Here is a 24,888-nt window from a genome sequence, read left to right as displayed (position 1 = left end):
AATATTCTTAATTATCACAAATTCGCAACAAACCCAAATTGTGAAAAAAATCACCACAGGCAGATTTTTGGCTATTTCTCCATTTACGATCCTGCTCAAAAGTGTCTCCATTTGACATGACACGTCACATATGGATTCATCTGGCAAAGCCAACTAACTCATTTTCTAATGATTTCAATATGACACAAACAAGACATTTAAAATTCAGTTAAGATGAAAAACATGGTTTAGTTATGATAAAATATGAGGTTTTAATAAACAATACCTTATTTTACAATTTACAAAGAAAAGCAACTTCTTTTTGTTCATTAATTACAAGAAATATACATAGTGAATATCACTAAGGGACCTCCTCATGGGTTCATCTAAAAAGATTTTGTGGCTCAAAATTGCGCAAAGATGTGTCAGGGCCACAGAATTAGAGAAGGAGAACCAGGACTTGATACAGGCATGGCGCAAAAATTGGGGGTATTCGGTTTCCCTCCTAATGCGCTCGAGGCAATCGTTGTCAATTTCATGCAAGCGTGACATGGATGATGGGCGTATTTGACAAATGCCACCTGCACGCAATACAAAGATGCTTCAGATGGGACGCAGAATTGTCTCCGCGCACCGTCGGCAAGGACCCGAATACCCCCTATTTTCTACCCATAGGTGACGGCGCTATTGTATGTGGCGGTACAGGGAGTCCAGGTTCTCCTTAATTCTGTGGCCAGGGCATATACCTATTGAAAAAATCTATTGACAAGTGCATATCGTTGTTGTGGGCTGGAAAAACATGTGTTATTGGCCCCTGAACATGTGTAAAGCAAAACATCCTAAGTAACCTCTTGTTTTAAACATGTTCAAGGGCCACAAGTACATTTTTCCTGCCCATCAACGATATTGAACTTAAAAGGTGTCCTCTTGGAGGGCCCCGAAATCTTTGGGTATTTACAAGTTTTGTGCATAAAGGTTGACATGGGATGGGGCATACGGGAGATAATTTCAGATAAAATGTCAATTTTTGGCCTTATAAAGTTACCCTTTGGGTTCATAATTTTTTTATACAATTCCATACGCAGAGGTTAAAAACAAACAAACGTTTTCTTCACAAGATTTGCATAATGGATTTAAGGCTCAAAATAAATATCGACCACACAGTGACAGAGGCCGATTTTTGTTGCAGTTGTAAGGCACAATGTCTAATTTGGTCTCATAGTGCTATCAGTGCCCCGATAGGTACCGGTGGCTATTCATCATACCCTGAACACAGTGCTTTTGATTTTTATTTACACGAAAAACACTATGCAAATGTTAATTAATATGCTTGATACAATTTATTACATCACCAGGGTATGACAGAAAGAGTCTAGAGGAAGCCCCATCAGAGCAGTTCTTCAGGGGTGAACCAAACCTGCCTGGTTATCAAATTAATCAGTGACAAGGATGTTTCTGAATTTAACAGCTGCTAATTGATGCAAATATATTAAAACATCATTTAGCACCTGTCAAATTCAGAGATAACCTTGTCACTGATTAATTTTATACCCAGGCAGGTTTGGTTCACCCCAGAGTAACTAACTGCTCTAATGGGGCTTCCTCTTTGATACCTAACTGGGCACCGATAGCGATATAGGACTAAATTCCATGTGGTACAGGAGCAACAAACAAGGTACTCCTGCCAAATTACCAAAATTATTAAATCCACCATCTTTGACATGAATCGGATCTTGCTTGTACTGAAGTGTTAATGTAAAAGTTCAAAATGACCTCTGTATCGTCTCACAGTTATGTTGAGCCCTGTATGGAAGTTGAAAAAAAATGTGAAATCACCTACTTCAAAATCTAAATTACATGTAGCAAAGACTATTACAGCATTGAAGGAAAAACCTTATGCATAAACTTCTCCATGATAGTCACACACACACAATATCTTAGGGACCGTTCAGAAACACTTGTAAGGGTGGGCCAAATTTTCAGGGCCCCCCTTTTGAGATCTCAAAAATTTCAAGGCCCCCCCTTTTTGATATGAAAATTATCGGTCAACCCCATAGAAAAGTATACAAACTCAAATTTTTCCAGGAAGTTTTTTTTCAGGGCCCCCTGAGGAGGGTCAAAACATTTCAGGCCCCCCCCCCCCTTTTTGCATCAGGCCCCCCTAACAAGTGTTTGTGAACGGTCCCTTATACCAAGAAAATATTTGCATCTAATTCTTTCGGAGCATGTCAACTTCACTACTCAGCTGCAGCATATTATCTCTAGTCTAAAAAATATTCTGAAAATTCGGCATATTTCAGCAACTCTTTAATTCACATGATGAATGTTCATATGTACACACTTCAAAATTTCACTGTATGTCACATGATCTATTTGGAAATATAGTGAAAAATATCTTCCACAGGGGGAGTACAAATTTCAAATGAAATTCGCACATTTACAAATTCTAAATTGGGACCTTGCCCTCCCTTTGTGGAAGCTACATGTTGAATCGTTCTCAGAAGCTGTATGGAATTCAAATGGGAGCTGTATAATGTGCTCATTCCATTTGAAATTCATACTCCCCTGTGAAAACTATTTCTAACATCTTCCACAGGGGTAGTGGGGATTTTAAATGGAATAGCCCAATTAGCTGCAGTGTAAAAATGCTTTGGAAAATTCAACAAATTCCTTGACAAAATTTGTGAGAATTCATTCAATTTGTCACAATCCTAGCATCATCTTACCATAAAACTTACACTGTATACCACATGCATATTCATGATACAAATCCTCATGCATATTCATGAGATACAAATGATCTAAATACCCCATGCATATTCATGAGACAAATGATCCATATTCATGAATGTTCATATTCATTCTTTTGACTGCTAATACACCTACATTCAAAAAATTGCTATACAAAATAGATTCCTCAAATTGCTATAAAAATATCCTTGCTGGATAGAAAATACTATAACGAATCTAAATCAGTGATTTAGGAACAAGCATTTTATCTTGTTAACGAGCTAGTTTAATTTAACGAGCTAATTGTATGTTACTTCATGATCTGACAACTTTTCTATTCTCATGAATATTCATTTTTGACTTTGATTAAAAATTGTTGTGGCTTTTGTATACAGATTAACAGCTACTAGGCTATTCCAGTTAGAATCCATATGCCCCTACGGAAGACATGACCTCAATCTTCCAAAATAGTGTAACAGAATGTGTGACTCCATTTAAAAAACTAAACCCCCTGTGTAGGTCATGTCTTCCATAGGGAGAATGGATTTCAACTTGAATAGCCAATTTATCATATGTGAAATCTCTTAACCTGGGTCGAGAAAATGCGTCCCCAGCGGTGGAAAACGCAATCCTGATATAGCATGGTATTGATTTCACTTTAAAATGTTTTTCCAGTCAGAACTCCACTGGTTACGCTAAAATTTGACTTAGACGCAACAATGCGTGAACATGAACACCTCAGCAGTGCTGCTACAAACATCAACAATACCGCTAACACAACATCTCAACAGAATCATCACTTTAAAACACCAAACAAAATATCATCACAAAACTTCTACTTTTTCAAAGAGCGCATAAGTTACATTATTTGTTACTTTCACTGAATGCAATCATGATTAATAATAACACAGGTTTTTCAAAGTTAAAATTAATCAACAGTAAAAGTCTGAAGTATGTAAACATAATTTTACCTTCATAAGGGAATCCAATTGAAAATTATTAGACATAATATTTGACAATGATTGCTTGCGTTCCATGATTGAGCACTTTCAAAAATTTAAACAATATTTCTACCCAGAGAACATATCTTACACTTCCCACAATGCATTTCTTCCATTTCAATTTTCTGTACTGATCTGTTATCCAGGGTTGAGAGTGACAAAACATAGTACCTGAATGAACAGAGCACACCAAGAACTTGAAAACTATGTTGTGACTATAGAGGTAGTCATTGTGACGTCAACGCAGCCATCTTGTGGGTATGGAGCGCCTTGTTGCTAAGATCGCCGCGTTGATGCTTAACTAAAGAGGTGCGTCACACGCTGCGACTTCCGCGTAATCGGGGCGTAATGTCTAACGCACGACATGCAGAACGGCAGTACCCACAAGATGGCGTATCCCGCGGAAAAGGCTGACAGCCTCTATCGACCCATGTTTAGCCAGTCTATTCTCAACATGAAAACAAAGTAATAATAGAAGTGTCATTTGATGTAAAGAAGCGATGCATCATGTTGCAAAGGATTCTGGGAAGGGTACCATATCTTCTCAGATTTCTACCACTTTCCAAACTAACCTCTAAAATATGAACTTTTGAGAAATCTACACAACAATGATTGTTAAAATGACTTAATAACCAAACTATTTCCTTGGTTAATGCTTAAAAAATAAATAATACCACAAAATTGTAAAAGAAACAAAACATTTAGACTAATCCAGTTGAAATCCATACACCCCTAAAACATAACCAAAATCTTCCCACACACAGTGCAAATTTCAAATAGTTGACCTGAATGGGTAACTCCATTTGAAAAATACACCCCTTGTGTGTGAGATTAAGGTCATGTCTTCCATAAGATGTGCCCAGATTTCAACTGTAATAGCCAAATTTGATAAACAACAAGCAAAGATTTAGCACCAATTTTTGATTAATTTCTAGAATTTTCATTTCTAAATTACACATGACGATAAAAGGGATAAAAAAACTGCCCTGCAGCCAGCCAGACCACTGAATGGACTTACATTACTATCAGATAACATTTAAAATGTAAAGCGGCTTAAAATGATTAAAAACCAAGGAGGTAGAACCAAAGAGTACCAACTCCAAAATGTTTCCATGTCGCTCATGAAGGGTAAATAGTGTAGCTATTGGTTTATTGCTATGTTCCTGGCAAACTTGCATTCTGCATGTAACATGCCAAAAATGTATGCCGAATGTGATAGCTCTAAAACAGATAATTTTAAGGTTATATGAACTTGAGACTAATTTAGAGTGACATGTAAAGGCCAAATCAGGACATATTTGACCCTAGTGACCCTTCCATGGGTATAGACAAGTTGTTTTATATTTGAGGGTCAAATTTTGGTGTCTGCTTGGACGGGTGGTTTCTGATTTCTGGCTAAGACTCTGCTTAGAGACGTACATTATCGTTTACTTTCGGGCTTTTGTCTGAAAACGCCAGAGGTACGCTTATTTGCCTACCCTCCATGAGCGACAAATCAAAACGGTGGATTTACCGTAGCGTTACACACTATACGATTTTTGAGTTGATACTCTTTGGGTAAAATCTCTTTATTAAAAACCAGGTCAAACCTTACGAGTATTACACTTGCAGCATATAATTAATCAAACCCTTGCTTTGATGCTTTGAAAAGACCAAATGCATCACATGCAACGTTTCTGTCAGTCGGTTTACCACATACACTTGGGATTTCTTCTACATATATATGTAACTTTTCAAACCTATGTACAAGTACTTGTGTATTAATTTACCGAGCATCTGAAGTTTGGTGAAAAGATTTTCCCCCATAGCCTATTTAATGACTGACGATTGTGCTTTGAATGTTGCTGACAAAGCAACTCAAATCTGGCTTGATTTTCAGTAACCACTCGTATGCTTTAGTTCGTTTGGCTTCCTCCAGAGAGTGCGACGCCTTTGATCACCCATGCAAACACGCCAGTTCTTCAGAGTCGACATGTGCGGTTTAACACTACACGCATCGAATCACGTACTGATGTAACCATCTTGAGGAAGCCAAACAGACTTTTATATAGCACATATGTGACGTGTCCTGTCAAAAGGAGACACTTTTGGGCAGGTTATCAATTTTGAGGTTTTTACATATCTTAAATATAGGGATATTTTGCTCCACAACGCCGTTTCTCACAATGAAATCGGACATTCCTAAGCGAAGATACAGAGTTCGTAAGTTACGGTATTATAAAATTGGAAATTGAGTTATCGGCCTTTGAAAATATTATTGACAATGTTGAGAGTAGGAATTACCTTGAAAAATGTCTCAAAATACCAGATGCCAGTTACATTCCGGTCTGAAACAATATTTTAAACATTAATAACATCACAAATTCGCAACAAACCCAAATTGTGAAAAAATGACCCCGGGCAGATTTGTGGCTATTTCTCCATTAACGATCAGGCCCAAAGTGTCTCCTTTTGACATGAAACGTCACATATTACATCTAGGCTGCACACTAGCATGCATTTGAAATGGTAAATCAAACACTGCTGTCAATGGTCATCCCAGATTTGAACCCAGAACCTTTGCTTTTTCACTCCCAAAGCTCTAGCAACTGAGCTGAGAGACAGCACTGAATACACATGCTCAGTTTAATCCCAACTACTGTAGAAGTATAAATTTTCGCGTGCACATATTTTTGCAATTTGCAACCATTTTGAACTTCAGTACAGACCTACACACAAAATAAAAAATTCCTGTTTTAAATTTTCCGCAAGCTTAAGAGGTGCACGAAAAGCGCAAAAATTATTGTCGCACAAAAATTTTCCACTTCTACACTACCTTACTGAAGAATTATTTTTATTGACATTATCTCACGCATCCCCGTTTGCGACTTTGCGAGCAGCCTGGATTTGTTGAAGACGAAGCTCCAAGCTGGTGGCGCCCGTTTCACCGAGTTTAAATCTTTTGATGGGTGGATTATCCATGCCTCCATCCATGGACAATGCTCTTTTGTTTCTGTCTCCAGTCTTGATCATGTTGTTGATGTCCTTGAGTGACTGTAAACAAAGAAGAAAAAAATTCTTATATTTAAAGTGTCACATTCTTTTTACAGGGTTCCCAGCATTTCCCAAAAACAAAATTTTTCCCTGATATATCGAGGGTTGCTGGTTTTCATTGTGAGTTAAGGTTTTCTGGTCCTCAACCCTATATATCTATTTATTCAGAGATGCCAGTCAGTGTGTTGTCAAAAAATCCTGAAATGGCAAGAAATTTCCTGAAAAATGTACTTTGCTTAAATACATTTGTACAGGATCATCGGAGTAAAATTTCCTGAAATCAGTAAATTTCTTGAAGACTGGCAACACTATTTATTGCTAATAGATTATACCCAAAAAGTACCGACGCACAATTGCCCCATGCATAACGCTATGGTAAATCAGCCATTTTGTTTTGTTGCTCATACAGGGCAAACAGTGTACCTCCGGTGATTTTAGGCCAAGAGCCCGAAAGCTTGAGCACTACAGGTTTGAACAATCATCATGTACTTTTGGCACAATGCATTAAACGCACAATGCAAACCACAAATAACAAAGCAAAGCTAGGTACATTACACAAACATGGCCGAGTCAGTACTCTTTGGTTCATTGAAACCATACCCCTATGGAAGACATCACCTTATTCTCACACACAAGGAGTAAGAATTTCAAATGAGCTTACCTGAATGGGCAATTCCATCTGAAATCTACACCCCCTGTGTGGGAGATTAAGATCAAGATTTCAACTGGAGTAGCCCATTACTAAGGTGCTTTTCCAAAGACCATTTGCACTCCCCGATTTTGCGCCATTTATAGCGTAAACAAGAAACTGTGTGAGGTTCTGATTGGCTCATTGAATCATGTCATCGTCACAACGGCACCTCATGCGCTAACGAAGTTGTGCAACATCGCGTGGCGCATATGTGACCTTGTTCTTTTTACACGATGCGGTCGGCCACTGCGATAAGTTCTTTACAAAGATACTGTAGCGTACTACTCGGGTCAAATACAATCCATCAATTCTCAAAATTCTATGATGTAATAATAACTTACCTTGGCAGGACTCTTCTGAATATAGTACATCATGTTTCCCTTAGTAGGACTATGCACCGTACTATCACTATGTGACGATATGTACACCTTGTGTTTACTCGATACCTTCCTTGGAGACGTCTGATGAGGTCTGACGACTGGCATGGGGGAGAGGGTGGGGGCGCTAGAGAGGTCTGTGGAACCATCACTTGGTGGGGAAAAGCGCAATGCAAAACCTTGCATCTTCTTCACATACACCTGTTGGGGAAAATTTACACAAAATGTTAATCGTTGACAAAACTTGAATTTGGAATCAATCACCGCAAAAAAATCATCAAAGTGAACTGGTAAATGTGATTACATTTTTTCAACCAATGCTATAAATGAATGTAGCAAGCATAGTATGTTTCCAAAACTGAAAAGTTCCAACAATTTTGTTCTGAAAAAAAAAAAAAAAAGATGGCTTTTTTGCACTTTTTACTCACCCTGTATAGGTCAGGGATTCTCAATTATATTTGTTCACTGGCAACAGCGGATCAAACTCATTTGAAATATTGACTGCTCAGTGTCAGAAGTGGGTAAGTGCCCTGGGAACATTTTGCAGTTTACACAGTATTGTAGCTAAACATGACAGCTATTGCATTTACCTACTTCTGGCACTGAGCAGTTCATATTTGTGTTTGCGACAGGGTTTTAAAACTTGGGGTTTGTTTTTTTACCCTTTTATTGTGAATATTTTTCCTCTGAAGGAGTAACACATTGCCCAGAGGATATTTTTCTATTTAACAACGTACGTCTCTTTTTCACTGAATTGTTGACCCTAATTTTTTGCCACAACGCAAAAGAATCTAAAAATTGGGAAACCCTCCCCCCTCCCCTTTCACAAAGGGTCAGCAACAATACCTCCACCTTGGTGCGCATCATTTTAAAAGGGGCAGAACGTAATTCAGGACCCAAGTACCAAAATGTTGGTCACTGTCTTACTGGGCATGTTTTAGGGTTGGTTGGCGATTTAAAAAAAATAGATTTATATGATTGAAATCAGATTTTCTTGATTAAAAATGTTTTTAAATTGCTACTCACCAAGTTATAGAACATGATGAGGTCACCCCTGTCTTCATCCTCAAATGTTGAGCAGGTCCCTGCCATTTTAGTTGGCGTTGGTGGACAACTATTGGACAGGTTTCCTGGTAAAGTGCTAGCAGAACGGATCTGATGAGGGTTACGATTGGCCTCTGTAAAGGGAAAAAAGTAAATTTACATAAAATTATAAACAGTGCAGAATGGATGTTATGGGAACCAATGCAGACTATCAGAGCATGATATTGCATCAAAACTCTACATCAAAACTTTTTTGGGGGGAAGGGTATTTCCAAGAACTGATATACCCCATGATAAAGTCAAAAGACATGTGCACAATCCTATCAGGTATTTACAAAAAAATTTAAATATGTTTTTACATGCGAAAATTTCGAAGAAACAATTTGGTAAAATCATGAGAAAAAACCTGTTGAATTCTGCACCTGGAAGATGACTTTTTAGCAATAGATAAAATAACATCATAGAGGTATTTTAATTGTATCCAAGGTTGCAGTACTAGAAGCATTATGAAGTAAAACAGTCAATTTAAGAAAGAAATGAACTTACATTTATCAAATATGGTAAAAAATTAAAAAGTTGATTTAAATCTCTGATTTAAAAAAAATAATCATTCGATTTAAATCATCGTGCCAACGACAGTGGGTGAGGCTGATGACGGCAAATACAAATCTTTTTGCATTTTTTCAGCTGGAATAGCCCAAAGGCAAATGAAAACCAAATCAACTTTGTCTTTCAAACTCTCACCTTTTTTCTCTAGATCAGGTGATCCTGCCTGGCTATTCTGCGAACTATCCGAGCTCTCATCTGAGCTGTGACGCTTACGACTTCTCAGCAAAACACTCCTATACACATGACTCTTGGCTTGAGGTTGTCTGCGGTAACATTTCATGATTTCCTGGAACTGTTGATCTTTCTTTGTGACCTGCAAGATATAGGTTGAAATGGGATGAAATAATGAATTAGCCACCACTGGTGATTCATTTCATATGTAGGTGCCAAGTTAATTCAATGGTATAGCGATGGGGGGGGGGGTTATCATATGATTTTTTGCGAAATCTATCAGAGACCCTTAAAATATGCACAAAGAATCAATCATTTTTGATCTACCGTATTAAACTGTCAAAAGACATTTACCACGTCATCGAGTAAAACAATATAAACTGAGCTCAAAAAGAAATTTTTCACAACGCGCGAATCACAAGGTCATATCTTAAAATACTGTCAATCAAAATGAACCAAAATTACACACAGGATTACTTTAATACTCTACTCAAAACACATGTCAGTAACCAAGTAGTTGTCCAACTGACACAACAGCAAAATGCACTGTCATGGGACAGCTTCCTGGACTTCCTCCACTTTTACAGCCCAACATTTGGCACCTAGCACAAAAAATCTGTGAGAATGCACACAAGATCCTTGCACAAATGATAAAACGGTGCTGCTTTCTGCTTTTCATACACTTTTTTCATGAAACAGGGCTGGGCTGTGAATGTGTTCCAGGAAGCTGTTCCATGTCAGTGCATTTTGCTGTTGTGTCAGTTGGATAACTGCTTGGTTACTGACATGTGTTAAGAGTAGAGTATTGAAGTAAACCTGTGTGTAATTTTGGTAGAATTTGATAGACAGGATTTCAAGATATGACCTTGTGAAAAATTATAAGTTTCTTTTTGAGCTCAGTTTACCTTGTGACGTCACGCTGGACAAATTCCATTCATGTCAGAGGTGGTTTGTATGTGTGAATGCAATAACCAATAGAGCATTAAATCTGTGATCAATACAGCCTTGATATGCTTAGAATTGAACAGGGCACCTGTCTCATCAAATCACTCAAATACCTCTTTGAAAGTGACAGGTGTCAAAGTTGGAACAGAATATGGGCTATTCCAGTTGAAATACACACTACCCCTGTAGAAGATTTTGGAAATATCTTCCACAGGAGAGCATGTTTTTCAAATGTAATTTGTCAGAGTTAATCATTTTGAAACCCACACTCCCCCTGTATTATGACTTTGCCTATATCTTCCACAACTGAAGTATTTCAAATGGACATTACCCAATTGTGTATTATATTCAAAATTGATACTCCCTCTGTGGTAGAATTTAGCGCAACCTACCACAGGGGTAGTGTGCATTTTAAATGGAATAGCCCAATAAGCATGTTTGTACTCACCTTGCAGACCACATAAATTGCACACATTATCAGCTGATCTAAATGTCTATCCTTCATCAACTCGACATGTTTGACTATTGAATGCTCCATACAGGTCCATATCTTACGCCTCAGGGATTCCTCTATGTTCAGCCTTGTACACAAGTCTAGTAGACGCACATTGATAAGGTGATAGACCTGGGATAAAGATGGGAGATAAATAAGAATATATTAGGCAACGAAAAAACTCTATTCTACAGGCTGATCGCCAAATAAATTTGCAGAGAAAATTAACCAACTTTTCACCCACAACTGCTGCTTTTTTTTTGACATTGGTAACTTGAAACAGATGCTCTTGTTGGCGCTGGCATCATGTTCACCTGATAATTTTATTTATTTTTTTGTCAAATACAAAAAATGAAAAAAATAATAATAATAATAATAACTATGCACAATCTATTTTGAGTTCATTGTGTAATTTGGGTTTGGGCCTCGGTATTTTTCCACAGGAGCTGCCACTTGCACGTTAAAATACCTCGGCCCAAAACAAAACCCTCTGATTTCAAACAATGAACTAAAAATAGATGATGCACAGTACGTCGGCAGTATCACATTCTGTCCCATCTCTTAAGGTTGCCTTGAGTGATTTTTTTTATTATGTCACCCAACACTACCATCCCATATCTATTAAATGAAAGAAAGAAAGCATGCCGAAATATAAAATAAAATATGAAATACAATGATGATAAAATTATCACACATGGCAGCCTTTTGAGATCAAACAGTATGTGATGCAGACGACAAAATGAAATACACCTGCTACAGAGACGATTAATCATTCACCTACCTTTCTGAAAAACAGTCCCAATGATCCCGTCTTCTTTGCTTTCGGGGCTGGAGGTGGTGCATGCGTTTCCCCACTACCACTAGCTCCTGATGACGCTCCTTGGTCAGTGGTCAGCTTGAGTTTAACTGGTGATCCTTTGTTTGGAGATACGACTGTTGTGTAGATTTTGACTGTCTTCACTGGACTTGCAATATATCGGACAGTGCCATCTTTGTCCTTGACACCTGTGCAAAGGATGAAATACACAATGGTTAACACCATGAGAACTACCTGCCGATTGGCCATAATGGAATATTGTGTCCAATTTTGAACCAATCAAGGAAGGTATTAATAAGATCATCTACAAATGCAAGTTTGACCATAAATAGTTTAAAGCCTAGTCACAATTGGCAATTAAAATGAGCATTTCAAGTTATCAACCAATTAGAAATGCTGTTAGTGTCTAGAGGGTTAATTTGGGATGTGAAGGGGTACATTATACGGCAAGGAATGAGTTTGAAAATTATGAAAAAATAATCTTGTTTTACGGTCATTGGGCGAAATCTGGGGCAACTTCCTGTGAGAGTTTGAACTCCAAGGAGAACAAAAAGCCCGGGCATATCTGAATTTGATGAAATGATGCCACAATGGATGTCTTTTTTGAAAATGTGTGCAAGCAATGAGATTTGCACAGCATGAAATGATAAGCAGTCAAACAACTGAAAATGTTGTTTTGAAAAAGTAATTTGAAAAAGTAATTTTACTTCGCTTTTTAAAGTATCTTACCAAAATTTGTAAACTAACATTAAAAAAAAAAAATCAATACACAGGGACAAGAAAGCATACTCACTCTGAACAGCCACAGTAATTCTTTGTGTAGGGACATTGCTCCTCTGTGACACTGTCGCTAGACGGATCTGGGGTGGTTTTCCTGATGTGCTACTAGTTGATGTTGGAGGTGCCGCCGCTGATACAGCAGCACTTGCACTAGCCTGCTCTGCCACTGCTTTGAGGGCCGCTGATGCTGAACTCTCACTAGGTTTACTGGCCTCACCTGAGTCGGGGGTACCTATGGTAATAATTGAGTATTTCACAAATCATTCAGTGCTTTGTGGTGTAGTACCATACTAATTCAGTTCTTCTTTTCAAGGACTGTTTCAAATCGAAAAATCTGGCCAAATACGACCTTGTTTTTTTCTTTTTGTTTTAAATGTAACAAGTTTTCCATAGGAAAAGCACAAAATGGTATCACACAATGAAGGAGCGCAGGGTTTTAGAAGCGCTAAATGCTTTTGACAATGACCATGTGGCAAATTGATTTGATTTGAATTGTAAAAAATTAACTACCAATTCCAATGATTTTTATGATAAATTGCAAGTTTTTTTTCATGAATGTTTGCCCGTTTAATTCCCTTCAACAAATCAACTCAACATATTAGTTATATACCCCATCTCAAAATGGTATAGTCACATGAGAAAGAATGGTGTTTAGGAGGCTGGTCGAGTGCAGATCCGTCGGAACACGCTTTTCAATACGGAATAAATGCTAACCTCATCGTGACATCATCCATGCAGCAAAGTTCATTTCCCATTGAAAATGCGTTATCCGACAGATCTGCAGTCTACAATTCTGTTAGTCGGTGATGACCGAAATAAAAATGATGTCATGATACTGCTCAGTTGATAGTTGACTCCCAATGCATTATGGGGGATGGCTTCTAAGCTGCTGTACCTCCCACCCATCTTAAACACATGCAATTGTATACAAATATTCACTGCTATGAGGGGCATGGTTAAAATTACCATGCTATAACCCGAAGCGCAGCATAGCATGGTTTCAAGATCACTGCGGGCCTATAATTTTAACCATGTTCCGAATATATAGCAGTCAATATTTGTTGTTATGTTCCGAATAGATGTATGTGGATGTTGCGATTGCGCAGTGTGATCGGATATGCATGTGACTGGTCAATAGTTGCATTTCCATGACCGATCAATAGTTCATTTTGTTGAAATTCTCTCAAATACAAGGCAGTTAAAACAATGCCCCCACTTTTAACCAATCAGATGACAGGATTCTATATATATAAAGCTTAGTTTATACTTAATCGCTGAGCGACAAGCGATTGGTATTTGACCAATGAGCTAGCGCGCTCTTCCCAACGCAACAAAAATCGCTCCACCTCATTGGCGTAATAACCAATCGCTATCGCTGTAGCGATCTAGTTTACTATGTTATTTTTTACTTCATGTATCTTGAAATGTACTATTGTTGATTGCATTTGTTCCTTGTTTCCATTTTTCCTGCTGGTATATTTTGTTTTGCTCTGTAGTGTATGCGCCACGAGCGTTTATTGCGGATCTGCGCGCTTTACAAGTGTACATATTATTATTATTATTATTATTAATTTCAGCTTAATACAGGATATGGATATGGAATGCAAGAGATTTATCCTGCCGCTATTCCTCACCTGAGCTGGCTTCATTTGCTTCTGCAGGAGTGTGTGAGAAAAGTCTCCTCTTGGCACCACTTCCTGGGGATGGGGAACTGAAACGATCTCCAGCTGATGTAGGTGATTGCAATAGCTCATCTGAAAACACAATTTCAAGTATTATATTAGTCAATAAGGTTTACATAGCATATGAATTAGACAGGGATAATGGGCTATTTTCTACTCCAGTTGAAATCCATACACCCCCTATGGAAAACATGACCTTAATCTCCCACACAGGGGGTGTGAGTTTCACCTGGGATTACCTCAATGGGTGACTCCATTTGAAATCTATACACCCTGTGGGGAAGAATAAGGTCATGCCTTCCATAGGAAATACAAAAAATAAAAATTTGGACACCAGAAACCTTAATTAAGATTGAATGCATATAAAAGTGCCAATAGTTAATCCTTGATCATACAGTTCATCAAATAAAATCTTTTGTGTAAAATGGATCGCTGTGGAGAAAAACGCATAACTTGCTTTGTACAGTAATTTATTGTAAGGTATCGCTCATTCTACAAAATCCGGTGCCAATCCACTATAAAAATTGAAAAAATAAAAGTTGTTCAAAAAGACCTGTTTTTGTGTTTTTAAGAGTAAATGTATCACTACTTTCAGATGTAAAAAATTGCCAACACCACTTGCATATTTTTCTTTCAGGAAGTCATGATGTTTTTAACACTAAAACTCAATGTAATGTGAGCTACGTTACAGACTACAAAATGGGCTGGTTTTACTCAATCCAAGGTCATAAAAAGCAAACTAAAGATCACTTGAGTGAAATGTAAAACAGATTTCACCATTTCATAGAAGTTTTGAAGATGCGTAAATGAGTGTGTAACGTAGCTCACAGTAACGTAGTTCACTGGTTTTAATGTTTTTAATGTGATTTGCGAACGTTAGAACGTTATGTCGGTTAATTCTAATATAAATGGGGTTCGACCACTGGTAGCTTTCACATATTATTAGGAAGTACATGTAATACAAGTGCATACTATAAAATCCTGGTAACGTAGCTCACCAATCTTAACATGGTCGGTCGAAATTTCAATGTTTACAACATTTCTATGCCAAAAATGCTACAGCATCACAATTTTTATTGTGATTTAAAAAAACCTATGAGTGTTTCCTTTCAAAAACCGCAAATTACATTGATACCTCTGTTTTACTTCTTTCCAATAACGTGTGTTAAAAAGGGGTAACGTAGCTCACAGCGTTTTAGTGGAAAGTGCAATTTATTTTAGAATTACACAAAGACGTTTTAATCACTAAAAAATAATGTTGATAAACAATATGATGGTGCGTTATCTAATTAAAAAAAAACAAATATGTAAAGAAATCGCATTTATTCAAAGAAAATATTCAGGGTTAGATGTGACACTTGAGCATTGGAAACGCATTTCTAGCGATTTTTGAGCCTTTGCAAGGGTTAATCAGGCTGAAGAAAGCATTTAAAGTATGGAAAACTATATATGTCCGTGTAGATCTTGTTGAGTTCTACCAGAAAAACAACATATTTGATGCCTTAAATGCTCGACAAAGTGTTTGTTGACCAAAGAATGGAAAAAAGGCTATTGGCACCGGATTTTGTAGAATGAGCGGTATAATGATGGCCACAGATTTTGCCCACAATTTTGCTAATTTTTGCCCTACAGACATGGTTGATGCCTCATTTTTTAATTAAGTTAAATAAACACCTAGTTTTAGACATTATTATGTTTTGATGAGTCCAAGTGTGTTAAAATATTGGATCCAAAATATAATAATGATAAAATTGAATGCGTTACGCCCAATATTTATTGGTCTCGTTATGAATTTTAAAATATTGGACTCGACTACGTCTTGTTCAATATTTTAAAACTTGTAGCTCGAACAATAAATATGGGCTTAATCGATCCAATTTTATATCAAAATAATTTCCATGTGAAATATGCTATGATCATCTGTATCTTGGCATATTTTTGTGACAGTGATTTGTGAACATTCATACCTTTTTTGGATACTTTTGGCTCCCCTGCCGTAGTCACAAGCTGCCTCACCCGTGGATGCAATGGTAAGGGTGATGACGCCATGCGAGATAACATCATACTCCCTGGTTTATCTGTCTGGTGAGGCAATGACACATCTTCACAAGATGGACCGCCATGACCGTCTTCCTTGAGAACATCCCATAATGGCGATTCATGACGCCAAGCATACTCCTGGAGAACGTCTTCTTCAACCTGAATAGAGGTTAAAGGGTGGACACAGATGAGAAACCAGCTCTACAATCATTGCACATCATATTTTACCAATTTAATAACATAGATTCACTGCTGCTGGCATATGTTCACATGCATTTACACAGTTGTTCGATGGCATGTAGAACTGTATTCATTTTTTAAAAGCAAACTTGAACACTGATGGCGCTATTTATCTTAAATCTTGTTTGCATCTTTACAAGGGGTAGACACTTGTATAATGACATTAAAACATTACAAAAATGAGTATGAAATAGCAAGGAAATTTTCTGAAATTTTTTTATCATGAAATGAAAGGAATAACTCATGTTATTTAAATTAAACTAAAATTATGTATAAATTGCGCCCTCAATTTGCACACAAATGTACACTTTATAGAATAGAAATTGCCACAAAAAGGCAGAAAAAGATGAAAAGGATGATAAAGAAAGGAATATCTATGTTAAAAATAGCTAAAAATATAGGTATATATCAGTATGATAGCTGTTGGTATTGTTCAGGTTTAGAAATGAATATTTTATGTTGTTTTGCAAGAAAGATAAATAAATGATCAAATCAAAGAACCGTTTTCTCATTTGTGCGTAAACTTACATGGTTCAGGTGTTTCACAATGTCCCTCGATAGACCTTCTTCTGCCCTCAGTAAAAGTTCAATGACCTTGTAGTAGTGGAATGCTGGGATATCGAAGCATTCTATTACCCAAGGAAATGTCCTGAAAAAAATCAAACAAAGAAATAGTACACAATTAAAATAAAATCTCTCTAATTAACGTCCTGAAGAGATGCAACAATGATTTTTACAATGTATGTAAGCAATGAGGTTTGCACTGCATGAAATGATAAGCAGCCAAACAAGCGGTATCGTTTACATCAATTACTATACCTGCATTATAATATATACTACCAAGCTATGGAATAGCAAGCAGCATCCAGGATGTTTACAGGTTGAATGAAGATATTAAGCTGATCCATTTACCACTGTTAATTATTTAAGCCTTGGACAGTATTAGACAGAGAACCGCGCACAGAGGTATGTGAAATTGGATTTGTCACATAGCCCTACGCCATCACTTTTTTTTAAATTGTCAACGAAAAACAACCACATAGCAACTTTTTCCCCCAAAATAAATTTTAAAAAATTCATAGCACATAGCTTTCTGTTTCTGAGATAAAACTTTTTTTTTACCTTGGTGTTTATGTCTTACAATCTCAAAAATAAAATCCATACACCACCCTATGGAAAGCATGACCTCAATATCCCACACAGGGGGTGTATATTTCAAATGGAATCACTCATAAGGTAAACCTATTTGAAATGAACACTCCCTGAGTGGAAGATTAAGATCATGTCTTCCACAGGGTTTGGGTTGATTTCTCTCCCATTTAACTACTGTATAAACCTAATAATATGCGACCTGCTCCCATGAAATGAGTGTAAACTCCAAAACTGAATCGTTTCCAGACCCCTGGCTGCTGAATTGATATTCTTTTTTTGATGCGCACCTTTACATGCCAGAAGTTTGTCTTTGTTAATGTGGCATTCTGTATGCCATTAATATGTTCTTTGTGAATGGGGCACAACATGCACAATAGGGCATTCACAAACGACATACTCCTGGCTTGTACATGTGTGCATCAACCAAAATAACATCCAACCTAGCAGCCAGAGGCCTCGGAACTACCAAAATGCAACGTTCGCTCATTTTGCGACTTAACGCACATTTTGTATTAGCATATATTTACGAGAAACTTAAGGTTACTCCCACACAAGTGAGCTACTTATATCAAATACTTGTTGACAACAAAAGTTTGCAAGCTCTGGTGCATCTGATTTTGATGAAATGATGCAACAACAGATGACTTTTACAATGTATGTAAGCAATGAGGTTTGCACAGCATGAATTGATAAGCAGTCAAACAAGCGGTATCGTTTACATCGATTACTATACCTGCATTATAATATATACTACCAAGCTATGGAATAGCAAGCAGCATCCAGGATGTTTACAGGATGAATGAAGATATTAAGCTGATCCATTTACCACTGTTAATTATTTAAGTCTTAGGCAGTATTAGACAGAGAACCGCGCGCAGAGGTATGTGAAATTGGATTTGTCACTCACATAGCCCTACACGATACCTTTTTTAATTGTCAAAGAAAAACAACCACATGGCAGTACATAGCTTTTTCCCAAAATAAATGTTTTGTTTCTTGATGTTTTTTTCCTACAAATACAATCTCAAAAATAAAATCCACACACCCCCTGTGGAAAGCATGACCTTAATCTCCCAAACAGGGGGTGTATATTTCAAATGGAGTCACTCATACGGGAAACCTATTTGAAATGAACACTCACTGAGTGTAAGATTAAGGTCATGTCTTCCACAGGGGGGGTGTTGATTTCTCTCCCATTAACTACTAGTCGTTTCGAGACCCCTGGCTGCTGAATTGATGTTCTTTTTTTGATGCGCACCTTTACATGCCAAAAGTTTGTCTTTGTTAATGTGGCATTCTGTATGCCAGTAATATGTCCTTTGTGAATGGGGCACAACATGCACAATATGGCATTCACAAACGACATACTCCTGGCTTGTACATGTGTGCATCAACCAAAAAAACATAAACTCAGCGGCCAGAGGTCTCGAAAATTACCAAAATGCAACTTTACGCTCATTTTGTGGGAGCAGGTCTCATATGTTTACGAGAAGTAAGGTTACTCCCACACAAGTAAGCTACTTTTATCAAATACTTGTTGACAACAAAAGTTTGCAAGCTCTGGTGCATCTGATTTTGATGAAATGATGCAACAACAGATGACTTTTACAATGTATGTAAGCAATGAGGTTTGCACAGCATGAATTGATAAGCAGTCAAACAAGCGGTATCGTTTACATCGATTACTATACCTGTATTATAATATATACTACCAAGCTATGGAATAGCAAGCAGCATCCAGGATGTTTACAGGATGAATGAAGATATTAAGCTGATCCATTTACCACCGTTAATTATTTAAGCCTTAGGCAGTATTAGACAGAGAACCGCGCGCAGAGGTATGTGAAATTGGATTTGCCACATAGCCCTACATGATCCCTTTTTTTTTAAATTGTCAACAAAAAACAACCACATAGCACATAATTTTTTCCCAAAATATATTTTTTTAAATGCATCGCACATAGCTTTCTGTTTCTGAGATAAACTTTTTTTTTTTGGCCTTGGTGGTTTTTGTCCTACAATCTAAAAATAAAATCCATACACCCCTTGGAAAGCATGACCTCAATCCCCATACAGGGGGTGTCGATTTTACCCATAAGGTAAATGTAACCCTATTTGAAATGAACACTCTCTGGGTGGAAGATTATGTTCTTTTTTTTTGATGCGCACATGTACATGCCAAAAGTATGTCTTTATGAATGTGGCATTCTGTATGCCAGTAATATGTCCTTTGTGAATGGGGCACAACATGCACAATATGGCATTCACAAAGGACATACTTCTGGCTTGTACATGTGTGCATCAACCAAAATAACATCAAACTTAGCGGCCAGAGGCAACTTTACGCTCATTTTGTGGGAGCAGGTGACAAATATTTCCGAGCAGGTTACTCCGACACAAGTAGCTACTTTTATATCAAATACTTGTTGACAACAAAAAGTTTGTAAGCTCTGGCACATCTGATTTTGATGACACGATGCAACAACAGATGATTTTTCCAATGTATGTAAACAATGAGGTTTGCACAGCATGAATTGATAAGCAGTCAAACAAGCGGTATCGTTTACATAGATTACTATACCTGCATTGTAATATATACTACCAAGCTATGGAATAGCAAGTAGCATCCAGGATGTTTACAGGATGAATGAAGATATTAAGCTGATCAATTTACCACTGTTAATTATTCTTCTTCGAAAGTATTAGACAGAGAACCATGCCCAAAGGTATGTGAAATTGGATTTGTCGCATAGCCCGACACAATCTCTTAGTATTAGTGCTATTATAAAAACACCCAAATGTCCGATTTACATTTACATAGCAGATGCACAAAACTACACTACAACATTCCTATTGGGGCCGCTTGTACAGGTACACATTGGCTGGTACTATGCAGTACCAGCTGAGTATCTGTGTAGTTAGTGCCAGTGCAGTACCACTGCTGGTGGATCCTGTGCAGTAACAGCATTGGTACATGTACTGCGAAGGTACTCTGTGTGTACCAGTCAGGTACCTGGGCGATTGTGTAAATGTGCAGGCGGCTACAAAAGGAATCTTGTAGTGTATTTGTGTCGCAATAACCAGAGGAATAATCATTGGTCCAAATTCTTACCTTTGTGAGTTATAGGCAAATATGATGACCTCCAAACAACAAGCAAAGAGTGATTTGTGAAACATGTCATGGTCCAGAAGGCAGGCCAAGTCCACTTTTCCTTGTTTTCTCTTCTTCTCGGACTTCATAATACTCTCCATACACTTGTAATACAGGCTAGCTGCTAATGTAAGTCTTCGCTTAGCAAAATCCACATGTGAACCCGACTCATCACCAGAGGGCTGGAATATTCAAACAAGAGACCAATTAAAATACTATACTGTTATTTTTCGCAAGGGTTTGATTTTCACGAATTTCGCGAGTGGACGTCAAGCGCTAAAATAACAACACACGAAAACACAGTTTTTAAATAAAGTTACATTACTCAAATCCACAAAATAAAAAAACTCACACAATTTCCCCAAAATCCCAAAATTGCAAAAAATTCTGCATACATCTTCTGACGTTTGCATATCACATGTATAGAGGAAGGACATGGTATAGTCACATAATCACATTCACAATGCACCCAGCCATGATCACAAGATTTGTATTGACAATAGTTAGTCATAGTCCTACATTGGTAAATATTGTATTGACAATAGTTAGTCATAGTCCTACATTGGTAAATATTGTTACGTCTACATGGACTTTTTAACTACTTGTCACTTAGGCAAAATTAATGCCTAAAGTGTTCTTTAGTGCGTTCAGGATGCAGAAACACGGCTCAGAGCAAATCCTGAGTAAGATCACGCAATATTACACATCTTGTTAGCGAATGAGGTGTCAATGTTTCATAGCTTTTCATGGTGTAATTCAATCAGCCAATTCAAACTCCACTTCTGTGTTTATGCAAAAGCGATTATCATTATGCAAAATATACCCCTTGCTCACCTGTGTATATTTCTGCACAAACACCTCTCCCATCTCCTTGACTCGCTTAGAAATTGACTCCACCGGATTCTCCTTACACTCCCCAAAGATGACCAATAGCTCCTCGCTCGGACCCATCTTGCGTCCGGTCAGTAACGCCTGCAGTCGACTTACTGTCTGCGTTGCTGTGGAAACTGGAGTGACACTTGGGTCCTTTTCTTTGAGGTATCTCCTGTTGGTAAGTGGTGTGGAAGGGGCTAGGCTCTTAGGCTGCAGAATTGGGAGAAAAGATAATACCGGGAATAAATGGTTTTGCGCGCATGATTGGGGAGTCCTGGCGTGGACTCGTAACCCGCGCGACTATGACTACGCGAGGTCAAGCAGCAAGTCTGATATTACAAATATTATAATCTATTTGTTTGGTAAGTTTAAACTTAAATGTAAACAATAACATCAGTAATAATTTTATCCTTCATGGTATCTAGATAAATAAAAGGTGGTCCGAAAAAGTTTTGTGTGACTACTCCTCCAAGACCACACTATTATGCAACTTTAAAATTAGAAAACTTTCTCATCTTGATATGAACATCGCGTATGTTTTAATAACAAATATCAGATTACAAAATGTTCAGTAATAAACACAAAATGTTCAGTTATAAACACAAAATGTTCAGTAATAAACACAAAATGTTCAGTTATAAACACAAAATGTTCAGTAATAAACACAAAATGTTCAGTAATAAACACAAAATGTTCAGTAATAAACACAAAATGTTCAGTAATAAACACAAAATGTTCAGTAATTAGTTACACATTGTGTTTGAAAAACATAACTAGAACATTTTCAGATGTTTACAAAATATTTTGGAACCCATAAATTAAGAGAATAAACGTAATGAAAGGAGCTATACATATACGTTTCTTCTACCAAGTAAAAGGTTAGCAGTAAAATAAAAGTGATGCAAGATACTCAGTATAAGCACACTGATAGACATGTCAGGTAGAATAAATACAAGTGTTAACATGACAGAAGCTAAACATGATTAGCATCTCCACGTTTACTAACCGCTTCTTTTTTTTTATAAATTGCTAGAGTGAACTTGTGTCATTATAGACCACTTGACATCACTGTTTATCAACAAAGGCGAGGGACTCGTCTATCGATATGCCTGAACGAGCCGCTACACTGTTCAATGGCTTTCTTGTAGTATGAAATGTGGCGGGCGATTTAAAATGCACGTGCCCTTAGCAAACTACGATGCGTACGCACACTGCAGGGCAAAGAACAATGGAAATTGCCATAATGCGCGCACATACTGCCGGGCAATGACGTCACATGCCAAGTGGTCTATAGCACATGAGGAGTGACACAAGTCAAGAACCTATAGTGCCAAGAAGGCACTATAAAAGACAACCACATTGGTTCACAGCAGCTTAGAGTGAAAGGGTTAAGACACATGAAATAAGATGCTTATGCACTCTGCTCTTGAAGGATGGTGCGCCATTGTCAGTTACTTCTCCGACTACTCCATTCTGTTCACTCAACTGGCGGGATACCCACTAGCAATATTAATAAGTTATAGACCAGCATACCTTGTTTAGCTCCTGCTGTAATGTATTCCTCTTTGCTTGCATCTTGTCTGTGATGGATCCGGCGTCCAAGGCGATGTTTTCTAATTTATGCGGAGTTCCGATCTCTTCATCAGCATCTTGACCTAAAAAGATGCGCTCATCGAAGTCTCCCCTCGTCAACACATACTCCTCATAGTCATAATTGATACTCTTGCTGTTATGCAAAAAACGGAACAAGAATTTTGTCAAATTTTGACCAAAATATTTCATTTTTACATGGATTATTTTTGCATCATGACAAGTTTATCAATTTCTTTGATAGGTTCAGATAACATATATTTTGCACATTATAAAATGGTAAGTTTTGGCTACCAACAATTGTGGGTTATTCTTGAATTTTATTACGTCAAACATACATGTATTGCTATAAAAATTACATGAAATAAGTACAACAGCCAAAGTAGAAAACGCAAAAGCGGACAACACTATGTGATTACAGATCTCCTTATCGGATAAATATTTGAGTCGACCTACTTGTTTACATAGTTGTAACGAGTCACAAAAATTTAGCTCAAGTCATTTAGTACATCAAGTCAAGTCACTGTACAAAGTCGATGGGATCAAGTCAGCTGAATATCACTCGAGTCAGTCGCCTCATTTGACCTTGAGTCACAAGTCATGACTTGCTACAATTCTGAATCCTTATTTCCTCAACATTTTGTATTTTTAATGCTCTGCGTGTTGGCAATAGGCTTTAACATAAAAAAGTCAAGGTTTTGAAATATTTTCTCAAAATATCAAGAGCTATCTTAAGAACAACTGAACCAATACTAGGCTTGTTTGTACTCATTTTAATGCATTTTTCACGCCGATTCCAAATATGGTCAGTTAGGAAATTTTGGGAATTTTTAGAACAAAATTGGAACTTGTCGTCTACAGTCGATACCCGTGTGAAGATAGTTAAGAACCACTGAACCAATTACAAGGCTTGCTTGACCTCATTTTAATGCATTTGTCATGCTGATTCCAAATATGGTCACCTGCTTGGAGAGTGTTAATATCCTAATTATCCTTACATGTACTTGACCCTGTCTGGTTTACCACATTATATCTTGCTCATTCTTTCCATTTTTTACATAATCAAGGATTCCTTTGTATTCATTTTTTAACCTTGATTTGTATTGTATCCTTGTTTGCCATCACCTACTTTGTTGCATTTCCAAAACTGGCACACCATAAATAATTTGACTTCTCAGTGCCAAAAGTGGGTAAGTGCAATAGCTGCCATGTGTAGACAAGAACAATATATTATGTGTAAATTGCCAAAGGTTAACAGGGCAGCTATTGCACTTACCCACTTCTGGCACTGAGCAGTTATGTTGAATTTCAATACAAGGTTATAGTTACCTATTGACTTCAAAATTCTGCACATCAAGAAGTCCACTCAACTTTTCAATGGTGCCTCTTATGGTCTGCAAATATAAACAAATCATACTTACGTAAACAATCATTGTACGCTTGCAACATTAATCTCTACTAGAACTAGCCCCGTTCCACAAACCGCGACG

The 24,888-nt window shown here is 37.4% G+C and overlaps 1 protein-coding gene across 1 annotated transcript in view; it reads right to left on the bottom strand.

The window, feature by feature from the left end:
* Positions 1–6,141: 6,141 nt before the first annotated feature.
* LOC140146253 (retinoblastoma-like protein 1) overlaps positions 6,142–24,888 on the bottom strand; it is a 32,098-nt gene continuing 13,351 nt past the window's right edge. The window contains exons 7-20 of the mRNA XM_072168034.1: positions 24,728–24,792; positions 23,342–23,534; positions 21,770–22,018; positions 20,897–21,117; positions 17,161–17,281; positions 16,320–16,551; positions 14,305–14,424; positions 12,684–12,902; positions 11,855–12,078; positions 11,029–11,205; positions 9,600–9,777; positions 8,838–8,989; positions 7,776–8,012; positions 6,142–6,743 (exon numbers count right to left, since the gene is read on the bottom strand). Of these exons, the coding sequence (XP_072024135.1) occupies positions 6,558–6,743; positions 7,776–8,012; positions 8,838–8,989; positions 9,600–9,777; positions 11,029–11,205; positions 11,855–12,078; positions 12,684–12,902; positions 14,305–14,424; positions 16,320–16,551; positions 17,161–17,281; positions 20,897–21,117; positions 21,770–22,018; positions 23,342–23,534; positions 24,728–24,792 (2,574 nt within the window). The 3' untranslated portion in view covers positions 6,142–6,557. The remainder of the gene's footprint in view (positions 6,744–7,775; positions 8,013–8,837; positions 8,990–9,599; positions 9,778–11,028; positions 11,206–11,854; positions 12,079–12,683; positions 12,903–14,304; positions 14,425–16,319; positions 16,552–17,160; positions 17,282–20,896; positions 21,118–21,769; positions 22,019–23,341; positions 23,535–24,727; positions 24,793–24,888) is intronic.

The sequence above is a fragment of the Amphiura filiformis genome, chromosome 2, assembly GCF_039555335.1.
Source record: "Amphiura filiformis chromosome 2, Afil_fr2py, whole genome shotgun sequence".
NCBI classification, from domain to species: Eukaryota; Metazoa; Echinodermata; class Ophiuroidea; order Amphilepidida; family Amphiuridae; genus Amphiura; species Amphiura filiformis.
Note: the sequence above shows the minus strand (reverse complement) of the source record. Positions and strands in the feature narration are given on the sequence as shown.